Source organism: Aythya ferina (assembly GCF_964211825.1).
Source record: "Aythya ferina genome assembly, chromosome: 12".
NCBI lineage: Eukaryota > Metazoa > Chordata > Aves > Anseriformes > Anatidae > Aythya > Aythya ferina.
Genome location: NC_140308.1, coordinates 11070983 through 11085168, shown reverse-complemented (window position 1 = coordinate 11085168; position 14186 = coordinate 11070983). Strand labels below are relative to the sequence as shown.

General features: G+C 34.3%; 1 protein-coding gene and 2 long non-coding RNA genes across 5 annotated transcripts in view; 2 read left to right on the top strand and 1 right to left on the bottom strand.

Moving 5' to 3' along the window:
* The window catches only part of LOC311443565, an 18366-nt gene extending 11098 nt beyond the window's left edge, over window positions 1-7268 (top strand). The window contains exons 6-9 of one of the 3 annotated variants that reach the window (XR_014697336.1): window positions 938-1045; window positions 1447-1536; window positions 1710-1746; window positions 5710-7268. This is a non-coding gene — a long non-coding RNA (uncharacterized lncRNA). Of the gene's footprint in view, window positions 1-937; window positions 1046-1347; window positions 1537-1709; window positions 1747-5709 lie in introns of all 3 variants that reach the window. The other 2 variants (XR_014697337.1, XR_014697338.1) reach the window with 2 other exon arrangements.
* Window positions 1863-14186, bottom strand: SLC7A9 (solute carrier family 7 member 9). Its single transcript, XM_084533838.1, has 13 exons — window positions 13936-14186; window positions 12652-12777; window positions 11494-11641; window positions 10274-10516; window positions 9572-9697; window positions 9153-9252; window positions 7713-7757; window positions 7275-7398; window positions 5461-5564; window positions 4504-4600; window positions 3493-3642; window positions 2701-2875; window positions 1863-2105 (listed from the first exon to the last, which is right to left on the bottom strand). Exons 2-13 carry the CDS (start codon window positions 12754-12756, stop codon window positions 2041-2043), a joined length of 1482 nt encoding a protein of 493 aa, XP_084389964.1. The 5' UTR covers window positions 12757-12777; window positions 13936-14186; the 3' UTR covers window positions 1863-2040.
* LOC311443566 lies at window positions 7764-10404 on the top strand. The gene is made up of 2 exons (XR_014697339.1): window positions 7764-8285; window positions 10210-10404. It is a non-coding gene; the product is annotated as an uncharacterized lncRNA (long non-coding RNA).

Below are 14186 nucleotides of genomic sequence, written 5' to 3'. Positions count from 1 at the left end.
AATACTGTACTGTGCAGCTAACTAATAGCAAACTGCTGTACTGTGCAGCTAACAAATAGCAAACTGCTGCATACTATTAGCGGAATGAGCATTGTGGTAGAAAATTCAGTGTTTTCAGTTTGACATTTTCATGTGTTGTGAATTCTTTTCGTTACTTAATTTCCTCTCACCTAGCTAAAACTCTTACGCTAATGAAGGACAAAATCTTGTCTGCCTAGCTCAAAGGCTTTGAGCTTTCATGTAATTTTTCGGTAAATAATTTTACGCTGTTATATTTGTACACACCAGAATATCTCACAGTGAAATAATAATGCAATAGCTACTCATAACAAATTAAGCTGGTACCAATCTCTTTGCATCTGTAGATATTTAAAACATGTTAGTCTCTCCAATGGAACTATATGATGACTTAGAATAGAGATTTAGCTTTACAGATTTGTTTTAAGAAGCCTAAAATTTTGTTGAAAATAGGAGATTGTCACACGACCTGCAAAAAAAATATGGTGGAGCAGCATTTTTCCTTCTTCACGCATTGTGTCCTTCTGACTTGTCTGATACATAAATATAGTGTAAAATTATTTTCTACCAGTGGAAAAATCTACAATCTAATGGACATAGACAGTTATCTCTTAACGTTTTTAAAAAGCAAGGCAACCCTGTATAAGGTAAAAACAGAAGCCGTCTTTAGCCCTGTGTTTGTAGCAAGTGGCAAGAGCAGTCTTTTTAAGAACACTATAAAAATGTTTCAGTAAACTCCAAGTATGTTCTCTTGGCCTCTAGCTATTTTTAATGAGAGTCTTCATGAGGAAGAGGTTCTCTGTGGACTTTTTGCTTTGATTTGTTGCTTTATGAACCTCTGTCAACTTCTAACTCCTGTGTTAAGGATCTCAATGGTATAACTTCTTTTGTGAAGAAAGTTTTGTTCTGTGTTTTGAAGCCATCCATGCTCTGTCTGCTTGATGTCCTGCACCAAGATGTAGTTTGCTTTTCCCAGTTTATTGACACTTAAGACTCAGTCACCATTTTCATCTCTACCCCCAGTCAGGTATGTTTTTCAACCTTCAAAATAGTAGTAGGTGGAGTTGTTTAATATTCCTGTGTTATGTATTTGGAATGGATGTATTAAGTTATTCAGAGGACTTGTGCTTTCAGTATTCCAATCTTTCTCAATATAATCACTTTAAAATATTGACACATGACTTGAGAAAACTACTTTCTTTATCCATTGGCTTTGAGGGAACATAGTAAGTATTGTAAGTTACCCAGAACCAGTTTCTTGGCCAGGGAAATTAAAAGCTGCTTAAATATGTGTAAGAATTTGTCTCTTTTTAAAATTATTTTCATTAGGTACCAAATGGAACATTTATAGGATGATGTTACTTCTGTAAAGTCACATTCGTGCTGAGGATAATTTCTGTTGCAATTGCTTGGTGTTCTGTACCTTAGATGGCAGTGGAGAAAACACATACCTGAGAAATTAAGCCTTTACTTATGACCTTGCTTTAAACAAAGAATCACTCTCTTCTTTTCAGGCAGGTATGCTGTCCATTTTTACTTGATTCCCATTTCCTTAGTCTTCCAATTCTTTGATAGCTAGTGTTTGGTCTGAGCAACTGAGGATTAGAGTTAGTATGTGTTTATGCAATGCGTCTTCAGTTTTGTGTCACTTGTGGGTGATGCTGCGAATGATAGCTATTCTGTTCTTTCAGCAGAAACAACAAAAGAGGCGTTCTGGCAGTGTTGCAGGTGAGTACCATTGTCATAATTAAAGTGCTCCTCTTGTTTAAGTAACATTAATGAAGAAAATAAAATAACCTTAACGTATTAGCAAGCAATGAAAAAGGCTCTGCTGTACACTATAGTTGGCTCAGAAATCTTTTATTCTCATGTTTAACAAATGTCAAGTTCTAAGTAGTATTGCAAAAATAACACATGCCAGCATGAACATAGCAATTTAGAAAGTATAAATGCACACCAACTAAATGGAATTTCCTTCAAACAATATAGCAAGTAAAAACACTCTAGTACATATAAAATATTTTACTCCGTAGTTTCCTCTGCTGGAACAACTTCCAAAAGCATCTGAAGGTGCATAGTGATGGGCTCTGAGAAGAAAATACATTGTTAGAAGCTTGTTCTGAGAACACTATTCAGATTAATACTATTTTTCTGAGTTAGAGAAATGTCCTTCTAAGCAGTTGTTTCTTTTCTGTATTTGTATCTCAAACTTAAAAACAAATAAATAAGAGGTGGGAAATAAAAACAATCTTAAGATCCAGGCCAGTATATTTTGAGATTTCTAATATTGCTCTTCATAGAGTATACTGCTTCTAATTTCATGATTAGATCATACATAATAATTCAGGAGGAGGGGGAGGCAGACATAATGGATTTTCTTAATGTCCTTAGAACTACTAGTTCTGTCCTCTGCAGCTGGTTCTACTTTCTGCTGTGGAAATACTTGCATATCAGTTTGTCCTTGAGAGATGAATGAAGAGCTCCTTCTGAGACTATGCAAGATCACTTTATGCACACAGTGAGCTTTGCTAATGTTATCTGTCTGGAAAATTGCCTCCCTCCCTGTTCCCCCCAGCATATGACTTCAATTGCAATGGATCATATAATGAACTTTGTTGGGGTAGTTGCTTTAAAGTTTAGAGGTGTACTATTGAATTTGGAAACGGTCTGTAGTATACTTACTTGATATTTTCTGGGGCCAGCTGAATTTAAAATGAACAAAAAGTACATAAAATATGAGTCCACTAAGTATAAATAAAACACAGTACAAATATGCCAGTTCAGGTGCACTGATGATTGGTATCAGCACCAGTAAAATGGAGACTAATGTCACTATGACTGGAATGACAATGGGTATCTGCAAGATAAAGATAAATAAAAAATAAATAAAAACACAATTACTTAGCTAATTGTTTTACTGTTCTTACAGAAGTTGCATATGTGAAACATAGCTTAATCGTCTTAGGATGTTTTTACTTTTAAAATTTCTGGAATTAGATGGGACAATTGAAAAAGTAGGAGGAAATAGGTGGGAAAAAGTTTTTTCTGTTGAATTGTTAATAAAGGTCTCTGTCTTTATTGCAAATAGCAATGTAGTATGTAGTAATTCATATACAGCTTAATGAATTGGAGACCTGACTCAGTACAGTGAAGTGTGGGTCTATTTCCAGGCACTCTTTCAGTGGTAGTCTGCTGACTGTAGTTCCCCATCCCTGAAAATCTGCCACAGCTTCCGCCCATCATCTGTGTGAGTAAAACATTGCCTGGGCTTTTCTCAGTCTTTGAGCTTTGTCATAGTGCAAAACTTGAACAACAACAACAAAAAAAAGACACAAATAAATGGCTAGATTTCAAGTAAAGTGGGTAGTGAGAAACCTCTACCTCAGGATGTTCAAATATTCAGAGTTTCAGGATGAGTTCATGTTTTAGTATTTACAGAAGTGGAGGAGAAGTTACACTGAATGTTGAACTTACCCTAATTGGTCTGTTGACTTCCTTTCTTGTAAACCTCATAACAATGAGTGCAAACACAGTTAAGCCATAAAATATCCAGACTGCAAAACTAAAGTAGTTTATAAGTGTGTTAATGTCACCAGGGATAATATAAATAATAGCAATGGCACCCTAAAAATGAAAACAAAAATTAGTATCAGTGAAGTTTAACCTTACTTTATAAGAGCTTATGTGTAGGTATGTGTGTATGTTTAGGGTATTCAGAACATAATTGGTGCGTGCTTTTGCTTAAACATCTGGGTGCAAGTGTATTGCAGTACATTTAAAGATAGTATCTGTAGCCTGACAATATGTTTGCTTTTCTGTGCAGTATGAATTCTATTTTAAGTTAAAACACGTAATCTTGTATATGCTAATCCATTTTGTTGCTGCCTGACTATCTAGAAGGAAGAGATAATATATTTATAATAATAATTATTATAATAAATATATATAATATTAATTATAATAATATATTATGTTTTTGGTTGTTGATTCTGGGAGTGGACAGAGCAAGAATTTTGACTCTATCTGGTATTACATTGATGTAAAAAGGTAAAATACAAAAAAAAATACAGCCTAGTTTTATTTTAAAATGTATTTATTAAATGTGTAGATTTTTTTTTTTTAATGAAAATATGTAAATGCATCCTTACAGGAGGACATAGAGTAGGAAATATTTCATAGGCTTCTTGTGAGATAAAGGATTTGCCTAACACTAATAATTTATCTTTTTATTTCTTGGTTTTCATGCTATGGATTCTTAAAACTTTGATTTGAATTTTGATCTTCTGGAATGAAACTTTTCAAATTAAGAAGTAGTTTTCATTGTATGGTCTTTGTTCCTAATACATGTTCAGGATGTATGTTTATATAAAGATTGTAATCTCACAAAGATGCAAAGACATGTCAAAGCTGCTGGTAAGAAATTTTGAAAGCATGTGTTAAGATTTTTTTGTAGGTAATTTCTCTGTACTTAGAGTGTATACTTACATAAAACATGATAGCAGGTGCTGGTGTTAAACGCTTAACACTAATGTAAGATAGCACCTTTAGCATATGCCCTTCACGACCTGCTACATAAACAAGTCTGACAAAACAAAAACAAGGCAAACTAGTTAGTGTGGCACCTAAAGTTCAAGTGGTGTTACATTTTAACACTGCCTGTCCCCTTCCCCCACAAAAAAAAAAAAAAAGTTTTCAAATTTGTTTTATTATGTGTCTACATCTGACTAGAGCTTTCTTTAGAGTACACCAGTATTTCCTTTAGCATACAATGGGATTTAAAGAATATTGAATATTGCACTAAACTGAAATAATGGAAATAACCAATGTTAATGCACAGAAATTGAAACTAATTCTGTTTTCAGAATCACTAGTTTGTACATATCGTTTAACTAAAATTGTTTTGGAAAAAGCTGCTATCTTTTAATTAAAAAATCCTTTTTATTTTTTTTCCATATTAAATAGCTACCTGTACAACCTTCTGTCAAAAAACGTCTGTACAGCCCTACCATATTTAGATAGATCTTACTTTTGCTATTAAGTAGAAGTGTTGAACAATTGATAGAAAGGAATGGCTTTCCCTTCCAGTTCTTATCTTGACTGTTAGTGGTGTAGTTATGTTCTTATTCTTTTTTTTTGTTTTGTTTAATGACAACCTTTAAAATTAGCCAGCAAAAAGAAAAGGGGGAAAAAACACTTTCATGCCATGTCTACTTTGAAATGAGAATATTTTATGAGAAAAATCTTTTCTGATTTTTCAAACCTGTATAGCCTCTGCTTCTTTTTGCAAAATAAACTGTAGCTAGATTTGTAAGTACTTGTTATTTTTTACCTTTAGATCATAAGTATGTCGATATCTTTGTGTCTAAATACAAAAACATACATACACATTTTTCACCCTTAAAAAAATTAAGGTACTTTAAGGTACTTAGAATGGGAACTTACCTGCCTGCAGTAAAACACGTCCCATTGGCAGATCCAATTGTAGAAAAGGCCACAAAGAGAGGTACTATCCAAGAGGCTGGGTAAAGAATTCTATCTCCAAATGTCTGGGATATGGGATTAAAATGAATGTTTTTTGTCATTTTAACTGCTATTTGGTATATCTGGAAATGTTGGCACCTCTTTAAAAATACAATAAGTAACGTATCTGATGTATTAGTAAAATATTTGTTGTATATTTTGCTATTCAAGGATACTTGGCCAAAAGAAGGCCGGAATTAATAGACGAAACAATCTATAAAGAGTGGAATATTGTCTTGAATGAAACAAAACCACTTAAATTGCTTAAGACACCTGGTTTGTGGATGTCTGCCAAAGAATAGATGTGATTACCACAGAGCACAGTGTGTACACAAGGTGATTCCAGTGTAAGTAGAAAGAATAACAATAGTAATGAAGGCATGGCAACCTAGGCCTTGTCATGGGTGAGCACGTGAGGGACAAACTTGCCAAGTTCTTTCACTATACTTTGATTTTTTACCTGTACCATGGTATGTTAATTGTTACAGCAAGGTGGGTTGGAACTAATGTGGGTACATGGATCTGCTGTAACTGAATTTCAATTAAAATTGACAGGTACATTTTGGATTTTCAGTTGAGTAAGTTAAGCATATCAAGTTCTACTTTTGCACAAAATTACCATCAGTGTAGTTGCTTTACCTGGTAGCAGCACACTCACCAGCACAAAGCAGGAAGGCTCCTTACAGATGTATAGACCTCTTTATATGGAGCACTCTGCTTATTTTGCTATTTGCTGTGGCCCTTTTGTGCTGCTCAGTAGCAGTTGGATTTTCTTTTAGTTCAGCTACCTCTAAAGCGATCAGACTAATGTGTGCTGTTGACAGACGTTAAGCTTAGTGGTACACTGAAGAGATGTGGTTCTTTATCAACATACAACTTAGTATACAGTTTTGCACCTCTTGGTGGAAAAAAAAAGGCTGAAATGCATCAAAATTCTACATTTTCAAATACCTTTTTATTTTGAGGTTTTTAAGTATTTCTACATATAAAGTACCTCTCCACTGTGTTACAGCGCATTCATGTATGCATGTGTGCATGTCACATGCTGTTTGTTTTCCCCTAGAACTTACATAAGGGGAAATTGCTACAAGCTCTCTGAACAATGGTTTGGGAGTCAGATGTCCTCTGGAAAATTTACCGAGTAGAACTGAAGGGACAGATGTGTTTATATAAATTTCTCAAATGTTAAGAATAATCCTTGATGATTTTTTTTCTGTAATAGTATGTCATCCAATGAAGTAAAGAGGATAGTTCTCAGTTTAGTTAAGGTAAAAGGAAAAATGAGGAGGTGAATTACAGACCACTTGCTGTTATCTCCAGAATGGCAAAAATTGATCTGTTATTTTGCATGTGTTTATTTCTCAGAAATATTGGAATCACTGCAAAGCAGTAGTCAGATACTATTTTTCCTTCCATTCTTTCAGTGCCTATGGAAAACAGTCAACCTCTGAGCTGTGGTGTTTACAAAATGTTACATGAAGACTGCATTACTTCTGCTTGCTTTTTTTTTTTTCCTTTGGGATCTGATGGAGCAGTTTAAATTAGGCACTACTGAAATTAATTTTGGATTCAGAAATGACAGATAATGGGGAAAAATCAAGGTGAGACTGGCAGTTTAGAAATAAATTGTATCTTAAAACTTAGAGGTTGCTTTTTACATTTTTTTTTAACTGCTCAGGATGCTTTAATACCCATGGTTTTCTTTAGATGGCTTATTACAAAATAAAGTGGCTTACCACAGCAACTGCCTGGGACTGTAGGAGTTCTGTTGAAGTCATTACGGTGAAATATGCAATGTTTATCAGAACGTAACAAATTGTAACCAAGGGGATTCCAATAATTATAGATAGTGGTAGATTTCTAAGGAATGCAAAAGTAAGACTCCATCAGCATTGCTGTATCACTAGCAATATTACCCTAGTAAACTGTGGACTCTTACTTTCCCCCATATACTCTAGAGGTATGTGTATATTTCTTTACTGTAGAGAAAGATAAATCAGGATTTAAAAAAACAAACAAACAAAAAAAAAACAATCACAGATTTATGAAACCCAGAATACATACAAAAAGCTCTTTTTCTGTTAGTGCTCAAGCTTTCAGTAAGCATTCCTTTTAAAGATAAGCTTTTACTTTTCTTTTGGCATTAGTAGTACTACTTTTCTATGTGGTTTTACCTGTAAGGATTTTTAAGTTCTTCTGTGATGTAATTGAGTTGATTCCTGGTAGGAAAAACATTAAAACAATATTTGTAACAGTCATATGTAATGTGTTAAAAGGTTAGGTGTTATTTCTTTTTTCTGTGTGGTGTGCCTTTGTAGTTTTTTGTTTTTTTTTTTTTTGTTTTTTTTTTTTAAAAAGTAAAACTGCAGAACATAAAACTGTGAGCTTCTTATCCAAATGTAAGCCTGAAGTAACTAATTTTTCCTCCTTAAAGTTTTGATGCATCTTACATTTTTAGAAGTACCTTAGATTCTTAGCCCTTGGTTAAAATATCCCCGAATAAGCAAAAACTAGGTGGACATCTGTGTCAAATTTACAAGATTACTTTTGAGCTTTGAGCTGTGCAATATCTAATATTTTTCAAATATAGGCACTAGTTGACTCTACCCATTGTAAGGCATCAAAAAGTCTAGGTAAATGTCTGAAACAGCAGATGTTCATGTCTAAGTTGAGAGACTCAAGCTTGGAAAAAGAACCTGGAAGAATAATCCATTTGTCTTACGCATTGTAATAGGACTTGCTTTGCTGTAAGTAAAGTTTTATATTCTTATTTCCTTTAAAAATACAGATCTATTTGCAAAACTTGACAGTGTGAATATTTAAGAATAGCATTAATGGATCAGAGCTTGATCTTGGATTTGTCCCAACAGAGATTGAGACCAGTTCACATTCCTGTTAGTTTCAGGAACTGATGTACGTAAACAATTTTCAGGATTTTAGCAGAGACATTGGTATTCCTCCAGTAAGTTTATTTTAAGAAAGTAATAGTGGAAAGCAGCATCCGGAGGACCGAATATAAATGTTTTATGTAGATCATAAATGTAAACCGACAGCCTTCCATATTTGTGAGTATTTTCAAATGTATTTTCTTTGGTCTAACACAATGGATAAACAGATGAGGAGGTTTACAATGGGAAGCTTCTCAGGGAGGGAGAATTCAGTGTTTTTACATCAATTCTAAAGCTGAATAAGAAAAAAATGTAAAACCCTATGAATTCTAACTTTCTGATACTTATTCTTTTGTACTAGTCAAACGACACTACGTATTTCACAAAACATGGACTTTGATGGGGATAACCTGTGCGGACTTTAGGAATTACATTTTTTTTTTGCCTATTGGAATTGCTTTTGATATCTTCCTTATTGTCACAGTATCTAAACACCTTTCAGCAGCCCTTTCAGGATCCATTATAGAATCTTTCCTAATAAACAGTAACCTGAGGTTTTGTTTTTTTTACCAAGCTAGTGTTCTTTTTCCAGAATTCATTAAGAGATTCTTTATAACAAGTCAGATGTTAACTTTCTTAGATCACATCTTTGAGTTCTACAGGGAGAGAGTAAACCAGTTAAAGGCTGTTAAACTATAACTGTTAACACTAGTAAAGATACCTTACCATCCATCATATGCCCAGAGTCCATTATAGAATGCCAGACCAATAGAGCTAACAGAAATTTTACTGTCCTTGAAAGAATCTTTAAAGTTTTCAGTTTTTCCTGCAAATAAAACAGATTACTGTCAAATGTTGAAATTAATCCCTTTAATTGCCACTAAATGAAGAAATATTCCAATGTCTGTTTAATGTTTTGAAACATTCTGCTGTTGAAGATCAGTTTATACCAATTTTTATAAACATACATACTGTTGAATTTCCTGCCCCCTTCCTCTAAAATACGTAGTACCGTAAGGAGTTCCAATGATGTGGAACTCAAAACTGAATAAAGAGAGCCCTATTGTTGTGCTGTTTTTGTTGGGGAAGTTTTTAAATGGTCAACAGAAACTAAAATAATTGCACATTAATGTATATTTAATTACCTTGCGCAAGTAGAACAATTCCACTTACAATAATGATTGTGACAATGATCATTTTAGCAGCCGTGAGAAGATTCTGGAGATAACTTCCCAGCTTCACGCTCAGTGAATTCACTATTGTAATAACCACTAGAAGAAAGAAATTCATATTTATCTTGTTAAATTTGTCAGAACTGAAAGAAACATTGACTTCTAAAACATTTTTCCCATATTCAGTGTACTGCTTTTTCCTTTCAGGCTGTTCATGTATATATAGTTGTTTCTTTGTTTTTACCATAGTATGTTTGGATGACTTAAAATTGTGAGGAAAAAATGTTTCTGAATTAGATATCTACCATTAACAACAACAACAAAAAAGTAATTCTACAGCATTCTGATGAATACAGAAATATCTCTGAACTTTTTTTCTCACTTTTCTGCTGCACATAAGCATTCTGTGCAGCTGTATTTTTCTTGGTAAAGAAAGGAAACCCAGGCTAGGAGCAAACCATCATTCTGTCCTTTTTCTGCATGGAGTTAGTTATTGTGGGAAAGACACGCAGTTTCCCAAGGTTCTGTTCCTTTCAGCGTAGGGCTGCTTTCTGATGTCCTCTTAAAGATTAATGTGCTGAAGTCCTACTATGCTGTGTGTTCACTAATAGGACTGAACAGAAATTGCTAAGCAATTATGGAACTTGTCACTTTACAAGAAAAAAGAAGTCTTACCAATGGCAGCTGCTGCAAGACACTTGATGACAACTGGAGGTGGATCACAACCTGGATAAAAAGGAGCTGATGCATATTCTGCAAAGCTGAGACAAATGATTGCAAAAGAGCTGGGCTTTGTGACGAGTAAGCTTGTCCAAGAAAACAAAAATGCTGGAATTGGGCCAAATGCTTCCATGAGGTAAGGATATTCTCCTCCTGATTTTGTGATCATTGTGCCAAGCTCAGCAAAACAAAGTGCCCCTGAAAACAAGAAATGTGCCTGTTACTGGTTGTTTAGTTTATGCACTTTTCAAACTGATTAGAACAAAATAGTGCTTTTTTATAGGTAGCAAAATTGCAGAACTGGATATGTAAATATATCATTTTTCCATGTTTGAGTAGTGTACATGCTAAATTTTAATTACTTGCAAGCAGTTGTGTAAATGTGGGGAAAAATATACTGAAACTATTAAGTTACAATACAGAACTTACTATTACCTTTGTTTAAGACTTCAGCTGTTGAATTATGAACGTCCTGATTTCTTAAGAAACCAACACTTCCAACAAAGGTCCAAATGGGAACTGTGCTGGCTGACCTACCTTTTAGAAATTTAAGGTGGAAAAACTAAGCTTGCTGCACAACTTTTAAATTAAAATGCCACTGTAATTCAAAGCTGATCTTCAGTAGACGCTTCTAGTTTTATTGCTGTAGCTGCTCAAAAAAATACTTTTTCTATGATTTGTGGCTGACATGATGCACAAAGAATTCATTTTTGTGTTTTACTATTTGAAATATGTAGGAGGTGCTTAGCATTAATTTTTTGGGTGATAAAATTAGATTTGAGGGATTGAACTAGATGATCTTCCAAGGTCCCTTCCAATCCCTAACATTCTGTGATTCTGTGATTTGTGCAGCTGTAGGAAAAATGTTAGAAATACCAGCCCTGTGCCAGCAAATTTTCATGTGCTATTTTGCCTGTGATTTAAGTAGAAAAGTACTCTATTACGGTTAGTTTTATTTTTGCTTATTTTATCCACTTGCTTTAAAAATGAACTGAAAATGATCATTACAGTTTTAAAAGCTTAGTCTATTGTTTATGAACAGCACATACTTAGTACACTCATCAGGGTATGACTAGTTTTGGTCTAGATGTCATTACCTAATTTGTAAAATGAATGGTATGCAGTAAATAAAAATATTTAAACAAAGATCCAAATTTTGTTGATTCTTTGTTTACCTAGTGTTGCAAGAACTCCGCAGGCTGCCCAGATGACTAAACAAGGACCCACAGCTCCAGCATTGGCAAGTACTGATTTTGGAGAAACAAAGATACCTGAGCCGATAATTGTACCAACAATCATGCAGATTCCACTGATCAGGCCCACCTTGAAATAAAAGGAGACATTTTGGTAAAGTAACTTCTAATATCTTAATTTATCACTAATTAGTTTTCAACATAAAGTTTCTACTAACTAATAAATGATGAAATTTTGTTTCTAAAATGCATACAAATACTGTGCCATACTCATGCTGTTTCCAGAAGCCATTACTTGTATTTTACGTGCTTGCATATTTGCTTTACTATCCTTTGGACTATCCATTTTTTTTAAGCAGTTGCTCCTCCTTGCTTCAGGTATTTGTTAATATTTTGAAATTAGTACGATATTGCTAAGCGGTTAAAAGATCATGTTCTGACTTTGTAGTGACTTACATGTTACGTGAATCTACTAAAACTTAGGTATCTCCTGCTAAAAAACAAAACAAAACAAAACACCGTCATGGGCTGCTTAAATTTTCCTGTTAAGTCATGGCTAGTCTGATAACATCAGTATTTTGACAGTCTGTGTTCTTGGCACCAAACTGAAACTACAGAGTGTGTCTTTTTCCAGGTTACTTAAACTGAAAGAGAAATCACAATTCTCTCTAAGAGGCTTGTCAGGGACAAAAGAAGTGGCTTTTTTTTTTGTTCTTGTAAAAACATCTGTAATTTTCTGGAGAAAAATTACCAGTTGTCTTTCTGTACCACTAGCTGTTTTATAGAAATAAACATGTTTTCAGAAGCAGTGAGCCAACAACTCTGTTTAGACTCTAGAAGTTTACATGGAGTTTGTAAAGTTTATGAAGTTACGCTCTCTTGAGCAATTTTGAAATTACCAAATATAAGACTTCAATATTATGTGTTCTCACTTCTTAATTGTGTTTGTGTCCCAGCAATTTCCTAGTAATTAGCCATTTCCTAAAATGTAAATCAGCCACACTATGAAGATAAATCAATGCAAGTTTGGATACAACTTTTCAACTTTTTTGTGATGATGCCTCTACACAGATGTTCCGACTACCTCCCTCTGACAGCCCCTCACACATGTATTGGGGGAGGTAGGGTGTTGGTGCTTACCTGCTTTTGTAGGTTTGTAGTTTGGGGTTCCTCACTCTGAATGGATTGTCCATCCTCTTTTCTACTGTCCTGTCCTTTTCTTTTCCTCAAGCTTTCTTCACCCATTTGTCTTATTTTTTGAAATATCTAAAGAAATTAAAAAAAAAAAAAAAAAAAGAGTCGAGTGTATTTTACTGATGTGTGCTTGAGTTTTGCTGCTCTAAAATAGCATACTACTGTCAGAAACTACAAAAATGCACACATGCAATACACAGGCAAAGGTCTTCCATCTAACTACCTCCTTGGAGATTAAATGAAAGAGGTGGTAGGTGTACTTTACCTCATCCATCAGACTTCCTGTAGATTTCCTGACTCACCTGGCAGTGGATGTCCTTACACCTTATGCCTCAGGTTACGTTTGAGAGAATCTCCTTACTGGAACAAGCTGGGTTTTATAGCTAGTCTCTGCTTTGAATTCCTCTAGGGGTCCAGTCGGATTTAATATTCCACCCAGAAACTAGCCTGTTTTCTTATCTAGGAGACATTCTTCCTGATCTTTGTTAAATTAAGCCTTGTCCCAGTTCCTTGGAGATGCAAGTATGTTAGACCAAGTGTCGTCTCCTGTAATTGTCTAATTAACAGCTCTTTTCCTCAAAAGGGTTACCGTTCTTGTTGACTCAGGATGAGTGTCTTTTACTGAACATTATATTCTGTTTAGAATTAGAATGGAAACAGTTTGGATTTAGAAATTCAAATTTATATTTGAGATTTTTTTTTCTTGAGAATTTTGCTCATTTGCCACAGTATTTGAATTAAATACAACCCCAGATAGTGATGGAAACAATTTGTAATAGGTTAGGTCCTGATTCTCAAAAATTTATTCAGTCTGCCTCCTCAGATCTTCCATCTGTAGTTGTTAAAATCTGAATGTTGAAAATTGTTTTGTAGTTAAATAAACAGCAGTTCAGGAATGCTTCATGTGTAGGCAACTTAGTGTCTAATAATCCTTGGCTTTTTTGTAGTATTTTGAATTCACAGAACATCTGTCTTTAGTACTGCTGGTCTTAAGAAACATTTCTGCTATAAACAGATCTGTTTTACATTTTGATTTAAAGATTCAAAAAAAGAAAATCATCATGAATCCAACTTACGATTCAAGCTACAATAGAAAATTGCCCGTGTAAGGAATGCAGGGCTTGGGTCACTGAATTCTATTACAGCTTTAAGCCCAACTTCTCTCTTTAAAGTCTTTTATCTAGAATATGTTTTAATCGCCATCTGAGAGTAATTCATACTTTCACTTACCTTATTTATTTAGATTTGTTTAGTGTACTTCAGGCTTCAAGGATCTCTGTGTAGCGTGTTTCTTTATTTCTTCCGTTAGATTTACCAGCCAGTTAGAGAGCAAGACATGTCCATGTCTGAAACCAGAATACGCAGAAGCAACAGCAGCTTAAGTACAGAGGTTATAAAAGGTAATCATTAAACCCATTCTCAGCCAAGAAGCTTTGAGATGGGAACCACAGGTAAACCAATAGTCCAATTAGTTTATCTTT